The sequence below is a fragment of the Anoplolepis gracilipes genome, chromosome 8 (genome assembly GCF_047496725.1).
Source record: "Anoplolepis gracilipes chromosome 8, ASM4749672v1, whole genome shotgun sequence".
NCBI classification, from domain to species: domain Eukaryota; kingdom Metazoa; phylum Arthropoda; class Insecta; order Hymenoptera; family Formicidae; genus Anoplolepis; species Anoplolepis gracilipes.
This window is the reverse complement of record NC_132977.1, coordinates 11,426,890-11,443,997: the sequence shown is the minus strand read 5'-3', so window position 1 is coordinate 11,443,997 and position 17,108 is coordinate 11,426,890. Positions and strand designations below refer to the sequence as shown.

The window sequence follows — 17,108 nt, the reverse complement described above, 5'->3', positions numbered from 1 at the left end:
AATAAATGAAGTAAAATAAGAGAATGAAAATCAAACGTGCTATTTACCGTCGTTATTCCACTGGGCGATCTTCGCGTCGTCGGTCATTAAAGACAACGGATCCAAGTCTGGTGTGTGCGGTATTGGTACTTGCAGGTTGTCGAGAAACGGTAACCAATGTAAATTCATGAGATCCATTCTGTATTTCCTCGTAAAACATCCCATATAAGAGATGAATGCCGTGACGAGCAACACGTTGCCCGGTAGAGTAATTTCGGATTTTTTTAACCTGTTTTGTGGTGTATCTCAAATGTACTTAGAAATACGTTTAACGCGAGTAATTGACATTATCTCAATAAACGGATGTTACTACGTTGCAAATAAACTAATTCGATGAAGAAAATTAAATTCAAATAGGTATCATATTAATTGTAAATACAAATTTTTGGTAATTAGAAATAGTAAATTAAATCAGTTGTTATAGACGGAAGGCATAAAATGTCATAAAATTTCTCGACGATAAAAAAAAGTTGCGTAATTGTTTCACGAAAAGAATGATAATCTGGACATTACGAATTGAAATATATGACACGTAATGTTCTTTAAAAAAATAATTTTTTATCCTTTCTCTGATGACTTAGTTGCGTAATAGTCAGCGTAATAAACAAAAGTTACTGTTGCATAAAACTGTTACATAAATTTGCAAAATTAACTCGATAGATATTTGTCAGAATGTTTTCGTTTATCCAAGCAAGTCTCTTTCTTGATTTGTGTCGAGCAGCAAAATACGTACACTTGCACAGTCTCAGCCCAACGAACGTTCTCAGATGCAAGGCCGTTTACCAATCGATTTGCCAAATCTATAGTGAACGCGGTCGCTTCCGCTTCGTCCTGACACTTTTGTTTCGCGGCTAAAGCTATGTTCATCTTTTCACCCAGAATGTCCAACATCTTTTGAAGCTCCTGAAGCACGCGAAGCAGGCGAGAAAAAATTTCAAAACACCTCTTTTTCATAGAAATATACACGAAATAAAAAAAAAAGAGGCAATATTAGTGTAAGCCAAAGATACAAGCTCACCGCTAAACGGTTCCTCAAAGAATTCAGCTTCTCCATGGCAGCCCTCAGCTCAGCATTTGCTTGAGCAAGCGCGGCTCTCAGAGGTTTTACATTCTCATTGATGTAATGAAATACCATAATGTTTTTCACCCAACTGCATAAACCCGCTGCAGCTTGCGATTTTGAATATACGAAATCCGGATCGAACTCTAATCATATATTTAGTATTTTATTAAACGGATGCTTCAGTTTTCTCTTCAGAGATTATAAGAAATGTGCATATATTTTTATGTGCTTGACATAAATATCTGCGCTAGTATTTTACTTTGTATTTCTATTATAATAGCTAAAGCAACGATACCTTTGTCATGGATATACGGTTGAATCGCTTTAACAACCTCCGGATGTATATTCTCTTTATCGTAATTACGCAAATGCGAGAGAAACCCGTCGATAGATCCGATTACCATTCTGCAGGATTTCCAAGTTTTGTCCTTCGGGATCTTTCCTCCGTGCGAGAATAGAATCAGCACAGCCTGAGCGACCTTTAATACCGCGTCCGGTGGCGATCCGAAAGACTTCAACTCGGTCAAGTTATTCTGTATAATCACATAAGAAACTTTATATTTCCAATATAATAAGTCAGAAAAAAATATCTTTTATAAAACTTCTTGTTACACAATAGATATACAATGGATATCGAGTTATCAGATTTAATAGGGTAAACTCGGGTAAGATGGCTAAAATGCAAAAAACATACTTTTATTTTTTAATATTGTTTGACGTATTATCTTCACTGAAGCTTAAATTACGTAATATTATCGAAATTAAAAGGAAAATATTTAATTGAAATTTTCTATTATCAAAATAGTACAACATAAGCATTGGCCATTTTACTCAACTTTTAAGGAAAAGATGACCATAATATTTATAAAAAAAATACTGAAAACGAAAATAAAAATTATAGGTCATATAATAATCTACATATCTTTATAATAATTAAAAATGTCTAACGTCGATTACGATAGCTTGACTGTAATTTATTCGACGTTATAACAGTTTTTAGTGGACAAATGAAATGGACTTTACAGGTAGTCAAAGGTAAAAATATAATATATAAGATTCACAATATCGTGTCTATGAAGTTGGCACGACATTTTATTAATTTTTAAACAATAATGGCAGTTCCTGATAAACATTAAAAGAAGTTTCGCATTTTTAATATCGAAAATAAAAAATGACTAACTTTACGTTCCAGCACGGCACGTCCTCCTCTAAAGTACAAGAAAACATCGAAAAATTAATTCGTTTTAGTACTTTAGAGAGGAGAGTGTCGTGCTAAATTCGCAAAGTTAGCACGTCATTTTTTATTTTCGATATTTTTGATATTAAAAATGCGGAACTTTTTTTAATGTTTATCAGAAACTATAAAACTATGAAAAGTGCTACTGGAACTGCCATTGTTTTTTAAAAATTAATAAAATGTCGTGCCAACTTCACAGACACCACAATATCGTTATTTCGAACAATGATGCACATAAACTGCTGTAAATATCGATTATCTTTGATAATGACTAAAATAACGCATGTATCGATTATTGAAAAAATTACAACCTATGGCCATCGTACTTTAGTTTACCCTAATCGAAAATTATTTCAGTTTTTTTGTCATTCATGATTTTTCCACGATGCAATTTTTTGCTTTGCTTTTTTTTTTTTTTTCTAAAATAGCTATCGCGTGACTCGGTCCACTCGTGTTTTCGGCGCTTCGATTATAATACATATCGCGAGTTCGTTAACCTTGTTCAAAGTATCGAGCGCAGCTTCGGCCTGTCTCACCGCCGGCTCCGCGCGAGCCAGGTCTTCGTCGCAACGTCTTTGATTTTCCGACACCACCTCCTTGATATCCGCCACTTTTGCCTCTTCCTCGGTCGCTGAAATCCCACATCGTGCTCGTTATCGGCCTTTGTCGTTCGCGATTAACGCTTTTCGATATCGTCTTACCGATAGCTTTTTCCGCCTCCGCTTTCGCGTTCTCCGCGCGTACTTCGGCTAATATCTTGTCGGCAATCTCATTCTTTTTCTTCAACTCGATCTCTTGAGCGGTCAGAATGATCTTTAACTTGTCGACCTACTTTGCGAAAAGATAACTCAGAAGATGGACGTAAGAAGCGCCTGCAGCAAGCGTTTCTCGCCACCCGCCTGCCAGCCATAATCGGCTACCCCTAACATGCTTGTAACATATGTGCATTATGTACATTATATATGGAATATATAAGAGGGGCGAGAGAAAAGCACGCACAAACATATACAACTATAATGAGTAATACAGGCAAGTGCATTTTTTATCTCGACAAGTCTTTTCTTATTTTAATTAAAGTTAATAACGGTGGAAAGTTGATAAAGTTTGATCGAGAGCATTAAATAATGTTTAATCTACAACGAAACTAAAGTAAAATTTCGATCTGATTTTTAATAGTTGTAAAATATTTTAATTAATTATTTTTCAAAAAACTTTGATTTCTTTTTTATTAAATCAGGAGAGAAAACATAATAGTTTAATATAATATTTGAAAATTGTATGCAAGAAGCAAAAATGAAAATTAGAATCAATCGAGTAAAATTCTGAAAAGGAAATATACCTCAATAGCGCAGGATGCGAGTTTCACCAGACCATCGGTGAGACGCGTTATCATTGCCTTCAAGTCATGCGTTTTTTCCGTTAGCAATTTCGAGTACAAAGAGATCTGCTCGAGAAATGATTTCGGCGTCGTGTAGTTGTATCTTCTTTCATTTTGCAAATATATCGCGGACACGTTGTTCACACTCGTGTGAACAAAGGACATGAAAAGTGATGCGGAAGTCCTATATTCAACCGGTAACTCCTTTAACTCCTAGTTTACAAACATAGAAAAAATGCATTTGCATCCTTTTTACAAAAATATTACAAACCTAACATTTTACTTTTGCATCATAAATAGGATGCATATAATTAATGCATTATATGTAAATGTTGAACATATTTCTACAATAATAATAAACATAAAGTTTGTATTAATTTCTTGATCAAATCAAGATACTTTTTTTTTTTTTTAATGCAGCTATACGTCGTTGAAAAATTAGACATTATTAACTTAATAATTGTGATGATATTAGGAACAAGAGCTATTATATCTCATTTAAGATTATAATATATCTGATTTAAATTTATGTTCTGGCTAAAACCAATTCTGGCAATTTTGTGGTTGTTGAGAGAGATAACCGCGTGTAAAATGTGTTATACCTCCAAAAACGTCGCCGACACGGATTCTAGAGCCGTTTGCGGCCAGTCCTGAAACCAGTCGATCGCGGTGCAATTTACTATTGCGGGGAACTGCCTGGCCCTTTTTCGTAGGGTCGCCCCTACTGGCGAGAAACACAGAACGCATCTCAATTGCCTTCGCACGCGTTCGATGAAAAATTTCCAGCAATTCTCTTTGGTGTCCATTATTCCGGTTTGTTTAACCTGCACAAAGATGTATGTGTATGATACTAGTTAACTAATGATATTAATTCCCAGGTTTCTTCCAGTCTTTATCACCTGAGTACTCGGTTAATTTTAAAATAATAAAAAAATATCGGATATTTATATTTTTTATACTCGCCAATAATAAATCCAAGCTCGACTAAAACCATGAAATTTTCTTCGGATGAATTTTAAATACGTTTACAATAATACTTGAAATGATCAAAACTTTGAACAATGTCTATAAACTCTGGTTATATCTAATTGTAAATATAAAGAATATACCGACAGTGTTATAAAATAGCAGCGTACACTATACTTTACCTCGTTGCGTACGGCATTAATGATATTATCCACTTCATCGTCAGCAAACAGTTCCGCGATCTCCCCCGACGCCAGCATATCATTCACGACGACCAAGAATTTTTCCTCAGCGACTTGTGAATCGCTCATTAAGAAAGTAATACCGATACCCTTCACGCCGGTCTTCAGGTACAGCACAGCCAAGTCGGCTTTCAACTCGTTTAACGAGTAACCTTTACGCAGTTGTACTTGAAATACCTTGAAATATTTTAATATTTACGTGTCAAAAGTTTAAATCTAACAAACTTTGAAAGAAAAAATTTAAAGATATTCGTTAGAAATTTCACCAACAATTTGGGAAAAAAATAATCAAGCTCTTTTCTCTCTTTATATCTATATATTTTTCTTTACATTTACCGTTTACATTTAATAAAACAATCAAAACCGATTTGTCGAGTGTATATATATGGGTGCGATTGTCGTGATCTACTCTATCGAATATTTTCCTCGAGGTTCGAGAAGGAGTTGAACATAGTGTGGCTATGATGCCTAATCGATAAAACGGCCCCACTTACCTCCAACGAGGAAACGAAAGAAGCTAGTCGTGACAAGGATTGTTTGCCGCTACCACCTACGCCTACAAGAAGTGCATTGCCCCTCGGCGCCTCCAATATTCTATTAATACGACACACGTGATACATGGCGTCCTCGAATAATACTAGATTCATTGCAGACACCTATTTGAAAAAAATAACAGAAAGCCATGTCGTACAAAGTGATTGATTGGTAATCGGCACGTTTAACAATAATAGCTACGAGCGATTAAAAGAAAAGATCTTTAGATAAAAAAATGTTTTCCTTTAGCTAATTTTAGATGCATTTTATTTTCTTGTTAGGAGAATCTTGAAACATAATTATCAAAATATGTATAAAAAAAATATTGTTCATATAAATTTAATAGAAAAAGAAAGCTGTATATACATTACATACATGTATATTATCAAATATTCAGTAAATATTAAATATTAATTTTAATATATATGTAATATTCCACATATAAGGATTTTTTTATTATGACGCACAGTTATTATGTCGCAGCATAATTATTCAAAAAAAAAAAAAAATAAATAAAAACAAATATATATTGTAAAGAATTAGCCGCGAATTATATGATAATATTAGATTGAGAGATAATACCAGCTCATTATAATTGAGCAAAGCTTCGTCAAGTAATTTTAAAAGCTGGTTCCAATTCTTGACAGGTGCATACTTGGGTTCTCCGATTCCTTCCGCGAAATGACAGTATATTAACGGCTCCTCCAAACTGAGTTCGCTTTCGTTCAGATCCTAACCGTTAATCAAGTGAATAAAAACATCCAGTATAAATAAACCAATAAGCATGTTCATGCTCGCAATCAAGTCAGATGTAGCATACATTTCACAGAATGAAAGTATAATTGAGATCCAAGAGGGAAATTTTTTCCACTCGTGATCCCTTCTTATTAAACCGTTAAACGTACGATTATATTTTTCCGAAGAGCCTCGAGCAGCAGCTGATTGAATATTTTCTGATCGTCGAAGTTGATCAATTTGTCGCGATAAACCCGCGTCGCTTCGTGAACGTAAAGCCTGATTATGTGACTCGGAAGTGGTAAGACGTCACCGCGAGCGAACAGCATTCCCTGCGCGAGATAATATTGCGTTTTGAGAAAAAAAAAAAAAAAAAAAAATTACACAGTAATTACCCATGCATATTCTTACCTGAAAGATGTTGGTTAAATCGCGTAGATTGAAAAGATAGTGAAACTTGGCGACCGTCGGTAGAAAGGTCGCGGCGACCTTATCGTGGAGATACAATGCGGTGTTTATCAGAGGACCCATGAACTTCTGCACCGCCGGATGGAACTTTTCTCGCGGATTGGTCACGTGCTGCTCGAGGATCTGACTGTATATCAGTTTGAGCGCCTCAATTTGCGGAAAACTGGAAAGCAAGCGTCAAATATGCCATGGTACAATGATGGATATTCGCTTCCGCAATATTGCGTAATAAAAGTGACACCGATGTGTATAGATAATAACTTTACCTGACAGAAAATACTGCGAAGTGTCTTTGCAAGCGCGGATCTATGGTGAAACTCCCCGCGGTAGGATTCATACAAGATACGTATTGCGTATTGTGAATCTCTTTTAAAGTTAGTTTTGTTCTGTCGTACCTGCAGTATAAATAGTAAATTCATAGAGGAACCTTGCTTCTTCGTTATTATTATTATTGTATTTATTTTTTCTTGATTTGAGGAAAAGGTACATTTGAAGAGAGAAAGGGTAAGAGAAAGCTAAACAAAATTAGTAATTTAGAAAAAATATATTAAAACGAATAATACACATATAAGATACATAAAAATATATGTACTTAAGAGAGTGAAAGTTGTAAAGTGGGACTTATTTCAAAGATAGTAGAAACACGTTTTAACGAATTCCGCGCGGTCACTAAATTAATTCTTTAAAGGAAATCAATCATTTTCCACACACTTCAGGTAATAATCAGAATCATTATATTAAAGTTATTACCAATGATTGTAATCCATATGCTGCCTGATGAGAGTATGAGGTTGTACGGTCCCGTAAGTGTCCACTTCCGGCATATTCATGTCGTCTATGAAATATACCAAGAGTTTCGTGCCCGGTGGCCCGTAATTATGTCCCGCTTTCTTCTCCAAATGCTTCTCAAGTACTTTCTGCAACATCGCTTCTCGAACGAAAATGAAAACCAATATGATTCGTCGTTGATCGAAAGTGAGAGTTACGATAATTGTAATATGATACAATTGGCTATTATATATTTATATACTATATTACACTTACTAGATAAGCAAAATACATTTATATATGCATTGAAATTTTTTTTTTTTTTTTTTTTTTTTTTTTTTTTTAATAAATATCTACATTTTTAAATTGAATTTCTTAATTTTCCGAATTTTCGTAGACGCAGTAGAGTAACGTTTTAAAGAATCTTTAATTTTTTGAAAATAATATACAAGTTATTTTTATCACAAGAAAGTTTATGAACGAGCAGCTGCTCTATAAAACTCACGCTCTTTAAAAACTGAATTGTCTTATTCACCTGATGTAGTGTAGAAATTCAAGGGAACATTTGCAATGTTGTAATTATCTGCTAAATTCGCCAATTTGTCGGTCATGATAACACTTTTTCCGGAGCCCGCTCCGCCCACTAACATTACCGGAACGCGGTTCTTTATCAACAAATCCATGAAGAAACGCAAACGCACCGTTTCTCCAGTTGGTACTAAAGCGGACTGCGTTAAAAGTTAAATACATTAAAAATGTTTAATATACATATACCATTTTTTTTCTTAATTTTGTTAATAGAAAGCATATTCACAATTTACATTTAATTTAGTAACAGTCTCTACAATTAAAAAATAATTATTTATGACAATTTTATTTGCGTAATTGCATTTTTACTTCCTTGCTTTAAAATAATTTTATGACAAGAACCTGAAGCGGAATGTCCGCATCCAACTCGAACTGAACGACCTTCTCGGTCCAGAGCACCAACTTTTTCGTCTCTGGTTCTATAAAATAACTGAATACGGTCCCGCCCGTTGGAAACTTGATGGTTTTGAATTCATTTAGCCACCATTTGCTAAATTCGTTTCGCCAATCTATCAGCTGATCTCGAAACATCGCGGAACCGAACGCCCAAATACAGGCGAATGCAAAATACAATTCGTACCTAAAAATATAAAGCGTACGAGTTTTATAAGATATTCTTTTTATGATTTGTGTTTTTACGTCGCGAAAAGTCACGGACAGCATCGCGGAATTTTATTCTCATTATTATCGGTACCATTCTTTCGGACAATCCGGCGGTACATTTTCTTTAATTAAGAAACAATCGAGTAAGTGACAGAGCATTTCCAGATGACATATCTCTGGTAAGGGAGTGACCTTCTTAAATCTTGTCTTTGTCACTTCCAGCAGAGGTGGAATATACTTTTCGAACAGAATCGATAGATTAGCACGTTCGCCATGATCTCTCGTCTCTATCCAGCTTGTGACAAATCTGCAAACAAGTTTTGCAACTTGAAATTATTCCAGAAATTAATGCTTATTAAACAATAGAAATAAATCAGTGAGAAACTGATCATAGAACTGCGATTGAAATTTTATTCTTCGAAATTTTTCATCGCAGAATTTTCTTTATCACAAGTACGCGAGCGTGTTCATTGCTTACGGGCTCCAGCCTAAATCTTGTGGATTAATGTATAAAATCCCTGCTCTGGACACCGTCGCTGGCGTAGCTGACCTGAAATGAAAACAGAAATATTGAAGATAATTTTATAATTAATACAAATAAATGTTTTTACATTAAATTTTAATGTTTAGTTAATTCCCACAAAATAAAACTAATTTTAATTTTTATTTCCTTCAATCCTTCAAGTTCAATTGAGCGATTTCGATGGATTTTTTTCGATAATCAAGTATGTAATATATATATTTCACGTTTTATTATTCTTTATAAAAATATTAAATATAAAATAAAATATTTGATTAATCTACTTAGGATGTTATTTGAAGCGAAAAATAGTTGTTATGATTGCACCTTAAAGTTGCGATCTCGAAAAGAAGGCGCATTTGTTTGGTCAATGCAATTCTCTCGTTACTCGCCAACGTTAAGACCTTATTATCGTCCATCACGGTGTTCAATGATTCGATCCACATCGGGTCGATGTCACCATCGAACACGATCCACTTTGGACCGTTGCTGGGCATATTGGCTTGCTCCCTCATTATCACGGAGAACAACCTGCAAAAGTGGCAATAAGAATAGAAAGTCACAGGAGAGCCATCATCGAGCGTGGCCTAATATGAGCGCATGGCGCGGCTGAAAATTGACGGGTGCGCTGTCTTCCAACCCGTCTTTCCATTCCCTCGTCGTCGAATTAATGACGCCAAATAACTCGTCGTTGGTCACCGCCTTTGGATTCAAATCGTTGTAATGCGGTTTGCGCTTTTGATTCGTGTACGTTCTGTTGAGCGTTTTCCAGACTTCGGTTTTACCGGTCCCGGCGAGGCCGACGATAAAGACAGAGTGTCGAACGTGAAGCAACTCCTCCAATTGTACTACCTGAGGCGAATCGAAGGAGAGTGAAGGAGAATCTCTCTTTCCTTTTCTCTCTCGCTTCATATCTCACCAATTATTCAAAATGAATATTCAAGGTATATAATATATGTACCTTTAAGATAAATCCATCTTCCGGTTGTAACTTTAAATCGAGAGCCGCAGATTTGACCATCATTTCGAATTCTAGATCTCTCTTTCGCGGTACGTCCAAGGCCGGAAACAAATCCCCTGAACAAATAAAAGGATTAATTAGTAGTAATTACATTGATATATCAAAATGATATCTGAAAAAATTTATATATAATCTGTCAAATCTTAAAATCTTTTAAATTATTATTTTCTATCTGCAGATTTTTTATTCATTTAATATTAATTTTTTTTTTTTTTTTTTTTTTTCTCTAAAAAAGATATCGGAGGAATAATTTTTCAATAATAATCGACGCAATTCGCTACAGCAGCGTAAAATATGCCACGTCAGTAAGCTTTTTTTTTCTCTCCGTATGAACTTTTCGAAACATTCTATTCAAATGATATTAATCTTCTTCTACCTATTAATCCCATGAATACTGGCACATCGTCGGTCACGATTTTTGGCATATTAAAATCTCTTAAAGCTCTCATTAACACTTGCTCCTCCGGCCTTTGCTTATCGTCACGCTTCAACTTTCCAGCGACGACCAAAACGGACTTGATAGCTCTCAGACCCCAGTCGTAATGATCTTGCTTGGATAAGAGTTCACGACATAACATATACAGAGTAATGAACTTTCTCGCTAGTAATCTTGCCTCTTGGAAACCTTCGGCCACCAACATGATCTCGCAAATTAGCTCAAAATCAGGCACCACCATAGCACAGGGCCTGTCGATTAATTTCGTTGATGATTATCTGTTAATGGGACTATTAATTCTCGGCTCATTTACCGGAATAGCGTCTTCAAATTTTCGGGTAATTCCGTTCTACCAGCATAACCGGGATTCATCGTTATAAACATGCCAACTGTATCAATGATGTTGAGCTCCTCGCCAAAAAACAAGAATGTGCTTTTTCGATTTTTGACTCCGTCGAGAACGCATTTCACTTGCACAGCAACGACCGACAAGACTTCGACGGAAATTCTATTGAACTCGTCGAAGCAACCCCATGCTCCAGTCTGCGCTAATCCCTTGTATATATTGCCGCAAGACTAGAATATATTTTGTAATTGAAAGAAAATTGTATTTGTGAATTTTATATTTCATTTAATTTAATTTAACGACAGACTGAGGTAATTGGTATTGTAATAGATTTGCTAAATATTTACGTTGAGAAAAAAATATCGTAATCTCTTGCTGCCTCGTTTCTTTGTGCGTATAAGTCAATATACATATATAAGTCAAAAACGCGCGCATGTATGTTAATGTCACAAACATAGAAATGTATGCAGGAGGAGTTAAAAGTCACGAGAGATAACGAAACTCAATTTTACGCTCCGTTAAGTATAACGTAACTTGAAAGTTTAAAAGCACTTTGTGTAATATGTAATAACCGATAGTAAAGGAACGAACGTTCATTTCATAAGAACACCCGGCAACACCGGAATCTTTTCAAATTGGACATTTCTCGCGCGAGAACCTTCGCGTAGGACGCGAGAAACGGAAGGAGAAGGAGGGAGGGAGAGAGAGAAAAGAAGACTATACTTTATAGTCCATTTGTTCGGAACAGTTGAAGACATAAACCATTTGTCCGAGGGCTCTACCGAGGTCCTTGGTCGTCTCGGTTTTCCCCGTCCCTGCGGGCCCAGCCGGTGCACCGCCCATTATCAGATGCAACGATTGCGTCAACGTAATGTAGCATCTGTCCGTCAACGGCGTAATTACCAGCCGTGGCACGTTACCCAGGTACTCGTAAGCGTATATGAAACACGCGTCGCAAATGTTGGCGAAGCAATCTTCCGATTTGTCGTCCCACCTACGGAGGCGAGAAACAATCTTTTTCAATTTATTTTTTTTTTTTTTTTTTTTTTTTTTTTTTTTCCTTCTTCCTCCGCACATCTGCGCGAAAAGATTAGTGTGTACACAGCACCGGAACGAAAATTAAATAAATACCAGGAATAGAAATTCTCAATACGAATGTATAATAATTGTTATTATAATATATAATTATTAATATATATTATTACAGTATATAATTATTATACTATTATTTTTAAAATCGATAGAGTGTCGATATTTCTAAATATCAATTTTACGTTTTTTTTTTTTTTTTTTTTTCGAATAATTAAAAAAAGATACGAGGCAAGAGATTACAAATATATATTTAAATCTGATTGTGATAAAAAACTTTTGATGTATTTATATTTTACACGTATTGCGTGCAGAATCTCTCTGCATATTAATTATCTTTTATAGAAAACTTGATATGTTTTTATAAAACACTGCTTTTTTATATATACAGATTTAAATGCAGAACGATAATTAATATAAACTTTTGATGAATTTGAACTGAAAAAAAAAAAAAAAAAAAAAAATTTGACTTGTCAATATATTAAAGGCTCTATATCTTTTCTGAAATAGTAAAACAATCGCAAAGTTTCGTAAAATCTGGCAAATTGAAAAATTCTACATTAGAATCATACCTATGTTTTAATTGCGACTGCCATTGAAAATTGGAGGCGCTCTCCGCTTTGATAGCTATTAATTTCCCGACGACGTCACGCGCGTGCACATCGATGGTACAGATAGTCATGATCTTTTGACGGTCATTCTCGTTCAGCTCGCCGCGTAGAATTGCGATCAACGTGTTTAACTGGCCGATCTGCTTTTTCTGGTAATCCTTGAGCGCATTCTCGAATCCCTCTTCGAGCCGCGTGAATGCCATATTCACTTCGGAAGTCCACCAGATTTGCGTGCCGCATAGAGCCGGCTGCGCTTCGTGATCTAGAATCCAAGAGTCGCGATGCTTCTCATCGTACGAAACAACAGCCTGGCTGAAACGATATCTCACGGTTCGTCTCATTGCGTCCGTAACGCGATTCAACCAGATCTCAACCTGTGAATCAGATGATTATCTTGAATCGAGAGCCGAAGCTAGACGTTCTACGAGACGTCTACGCGAGATGAAATGTATTTATCAAATACATATATTTTTTTCAACGTTATTGTTATTTAAAAAAAGAGAGAAAGTTAATTAATAATACACATGATTGATTTTATAATGGAAAGAAAATAAAGTGCATGAACAACTGGTATGCTTAAGGAAATTATCGAAAAATAAGAATCCTAAATTAATAATGTTCAGCCGTGAATCGTACAACGGTTGTACTTATGTCGTTTCACATTGCGTGTCTTGTGAGATTGGTTAATTTTATACCTGTCCTGTGCAATCGCATGTTCCATACATGGCCATTTCCTCGCCGTCCTTCGCTACCATTCCGTTGGCATGTTTCGTCGGCTTTCCTCCTTCGAGTTTCCACTGCAACTTCGCCAGCGAGTCGTACAATTTAGGCAAATGCTTGCAAACCAGTTCGGGATTGTTTCCTGTGACGGTGAAGCGCGTGTATATAAATAACGATAAGATAAATTTGACCGGGGACTTTACCGTTGCTCAGTATGTCCAATAGATCTGCGGACGAGATGAAATAAAATCGTGGATAAGCTAATCTTTTTGTCTCCAGATAATCGGATAGTGCTTTCTCGCAAATGCTTAATTGCCTCTGCAATTCCTCCAATCGTTCTAGGAGTTTCGGTCTATTCATCGCCTTCACTATATTCAAGTTAGTCAACATTTCCTTCAATAGATCCTTAATAGAAAATCCAAAGACATCGAGTCAGTATTGTTTAATCAAAAAATCATTGAGATAAACTTGTAATAATTCTACGGTTCCGTCGCACATTTAAATTATTAATCTTCGACACACAAAGTATTATGAATAATATATTTATATGGTATATTATATTGTTATTTTTAAATGTAATTTTTTTCAGATGGCCATCCATGTTTAAGGCTCCTTTTTAAAATTTTTAGGAGAAAAAATTTCGTCGAAGTTTAAGGTCACCTTAAAATCCTTGTCTATCTTCTCAAAGCGTTTCGATTCTTCCGGTAATTGACTTCTTATATCTTCCGAGCCGATGAAAATGCTCTCCAGATGCATCCATGTTCGCTGGACTTCTAACCAGGCGTTGATCGTGGCGTCTGCATTACTGAGCTTCTTTTGCCAGTCCATCACTTCGTCGAGGAAATAGGCGACATATTTGGAGCCCAACATATTTTGCAGTTGTACCTGCGACAACGATCTCTTTCATCTCTTCCGATCAGGGCTGAAGAGAAAGAAATCTCGATAGGATAGATACCTGATTCTCTTCCATCACCTCGATTGTTTCTTTACTTATTTTTAAGATGCTGAGTTTCGTACGTTCGTGCGTCTCTTTACCGAATTCGAGAGTGTCCCATGTGTTGTGCAGCTCTTTGAGAACTTTCTCCATGCCCATTTCTTTAACCGCCTTGTCCACCATATTCTTTACCTCCTCCTCATATTTATGAAGCTCTAATTTTAGCAGATCTTCCAAAGTGGTTTTATCGTCCATAGTGAATCTCACCTGTAGTAACAGAGTTGTTATATTTCAATTAATAAAATGTGATTGGAAGTATAAAATCTAGCGCTATATACGAGGAAATTATTTTATATTGTCATACATCATATGGGATTATCTGTTCAAATAGAGCACATACAAAAAATATATATTTTGCTATACAACGTTTATTAATTTTTTCATATCTTTTATGCGATTCTTTTCTCATTTCCAATCATTTTTTTTTTTTTAGTAATAAAGCTCTTATTGAATGACATTATTTATTCACCCGTGTTTCAGCCATGAGCTCTTGCCAATGTCTGTCCCTGATGGCAGGATTTTGCAATTCCGCAACTGCCCTTAACGACGACATCATGTTCCTCACTTGTGCTTCTATGCGCGCGTACAAGTCCCAAGCTCGTATCTCTTTATCTAATTCTAGAATAATATGAAATATACATTATTTTTTGTATATTATATATATATATATATATATATATGATGCGAATGCGACTAACAAGATGCGATTAAAATTATAATTTTTCAAATTCTAAGAATATCTCATGTGATACTGCAGAAATATCAATAATCAATACAAAACTTACGTCTCAATTCCCGAATCAATTTTTTACATTCTTGATCCATTCCATCGACATCTATTTGTTTCCAGAATGTCGTCTTCCACTCGTCTAAACTCGACGTCACGATATTGACATAATCCCAAAGATTCTTCAGAAGTCTCAGTTCTCTTCTAGCGAGCTTGATTTGTTTAAATTCTGGTACTTGTTGCTCGAATATATTCGCCTGATCGTGCAATCCCTTTAATTCCTCTTCGAATCTCACGATTTTTTCGTTTATCTTGTCTAGGTTCTCGTACACATTTATACAATCGAAACTAGGCAGTGCATTAGAAATATGTCATACGAGGGTCTAAATTTATTTACAGAAATAAGAAAGGAAACTGACTGTCTTACCTAAATGCAACATTTTCGCGGAATTGCGTCAAATACTGCTGTTGCCTAAAATCGTAATAATTGAGACGCTTCTTTAGCAGCTCAATTTGTCGCGCCATTAAAGGCTGCACGAGCTGCTTCACCTGCGCCGCCCATTTCTTCACCGTCGCCCATTGCTCCGGCAATTCAGCCAGCCAGGTATACGTTTCCTCGCCGAATTTCACTTGATATTGCTTGAGAAGCTCTATAGTCGCCTATGATCGAATAAACGCGAGTGATTAGCAAAGAATAAAAAATGTATTAATAATTTTATTTTTATTAGATTTTTGTTTCACGTAAATTTGAATAATTATGAATTGTGAATAAGATTTTTCATTTTTCATATGACATTAGAAATTACGAAATCTCAAACGCGATTTCATAACACTTCATTCTTTACTCTACCTTTATAGGCTCCCACATGTCGTCAATTTGATATTGCCGATCTCGAACCTCCTTTAAGTAATATATAGTGTTTAGCAAGTCTTCGTAATCATCCGGCGCGATCGGCTGTGTGAATTTCTTTAACGCATTGATGAAGAATTCGTTAAGGTTTCTGAGCCTGTGATGTATACATTAGCCGAACATCAATTGGACACTCTTATGCAATATCAATTATAACATTACAAACAAAGAGAAAGGGAGAATTTAAAAGGAATGGAAAGAATGATATATGTACAGGCAACACACATACTTGCTGTTAACGTCGTCGACGAGATACGTCTTGAATAAATTAGTCCATTTGCAGATTACGTTGAGTAAAGCTTGCTTGAAAGATCTCACATCTAGCCGTAACCAACGTAAGAAAATCTTCTCATTCTCAAGTTTGTCACATTTTTTGTAGAGTTGCATAAAGTAATCGATTTCTCGTTTAAAATCATCCAATCCTGGCTTTCTCTCTTTTAGATGTTCTGATATATTCTCTGCCTCCTGCGCTACCATTTCCTTTTCTTCTTCCGTGAGAATACGGCCGAAACGTAAAAACAGATTCAAATATTGCTGCTTGTCATCTAGCCACAACCAGGAAAATGGGTCAAAGATCTGTAATTCGAAAAAGGTGAAATTTTCACGAATAAATTCACGTTTGATGTTTTTTTTTTTCAAATAAATGCTATTCGAAAGTTTGCTTATTAGCAGACTTGTTTTTATATTAATTGAAAATAATACAAGTTTAGATATACTAATGGGATAATATGCTATCACAAAAAAATGATGAATAAAATATGTCTAATACAAATTTGAGATGGAAAATATGTAAGATAAAAAAAGAGTTATACTTGGAGATCTTACGGTAATATATTCCTGTGCTTGCACCAAACCCAGTTTGATTCGGTTACATGTCTCCTCGAGCATGAAAACGATACTTTCTTCTTCCGCTAAATCGATCTTAAAATATTATATCGCCATTAGTAACGGAAAAGTCGTATTATTGTATCACATATTTAGTAAGCTGAGACATTTTGCTCGTAAAAATTTTAATCGAATAATAGTGATTTTTATATTGAGTTTTTCCAATGTTTTAAAAATGAAAATGTTTTATATAACACAATGACGTTTAATTTTCAGTCTGATATTAAA

At 35.3% G+C, this 17,108-nt stretch overlaps 1 protein-coding gene and 1 long non-coding RNA gene across 2 annotated transcripts in view; one reads left to right on the top strand and one right to left on the bottom strand.

Annotated features, from left to right (window-relative positions):
• LOC140668865 (uncharacterized) overlaps positions 1 to 17,108 on the top strand; it is a 38,336-nt gene that overhangs the window by 11,348 nt on the left and 9,880 nt on the right. The gene's annotated exons all lie outside the window — the stretch shown is intronic.
• LOC140668794 (dynein beta chain, ciliary) overlaps positions 1 to 17,108 on the bottom strand; it is a 32,526-nt gene that overhangs the window by 8,695 nt on the left and 6,723 nt on the right. Inside the window, 35 exon segments of the mRNA XM_072898109.1 lie at positions 48 to 268; positions 773 to 942; positions 1,058 to 1,245; positions 1,398 to 1,635; positions 2,837 to 2,970; positions 3,041 to 3,167; positions 3,679 to 3,930; positions 4,320 to 4,541; positions 4,866 to 5,102; positions 5,420 to 5,581; positions 6,042 to 6,191; positions 6,365 to 6,526; positions 6,606 to 6,825; positions 6,929 to 7,057; positions 7,413 to 7,590; positions 7,966 to 8,158; positions 8,361 to 8,928; positions 9,100 to 9,171; positions 9,469 to 9,672; positions 9,782 to 9,993; positions 10,103 to 10,218; positions 10,539 to 10,849; positions 10,912 to 11,174; positions 11,668 to 11,938; positions 12,606 to 13,018; positions 13,340 to 13,506; positions 13,568 to 13,769; positions 14,025 to 14,249; positions 14,320 to 14,565; positions 14,828 to 14,976; positions 15,144 to 15,433; positions 15,513 to 15,745; positions 15,936 to 16,092; positions 16,225 to 16,571; positions 16,821 to 16,916. Coding sequence (XP_072754210.1) covers positions 48 to 268; positions 773 to 942; positions 1,058 to 1,245; positions 1,398 to 1,635; positions 2,837 to 2,970; positions 3,041 to 3,167; positions 3,679 to 3,930; positions 4,320 to 4,541; positions 4,866 to 5,102; positions 5,420 to 5,581; positions 6,042 to 6,191; positions 6,365 to 6,526; positions 6,606 to 6,825; positions 6,929 to 7,057; positions 7,413 to 7,590; positions 7,966 to 8,158; positions 8,361 to 8,928; positions 9,100 to 9,171; positions 9,469 to 9,672; positions 9,782 to 9,993; positions 10,103 to 10,218; positions 10,539 to 10,849; positions 10,912 to 11,174; positions 11,668 to 11,938; positions 12,606 to 13,018; positions 13,340 to 13,506; positions 13,568 to 13,769; positions 14,025 to 14,249; positions 14,320 to 14,565; positions 14,828 to 14,976; positions 15,144 to 15,433; positions 15,513 to 15,745; positions 15,936 to 16,092; positions 16,225 to 16,571; positions 16,821 to 16,916 — 7,525 coding nt within the window.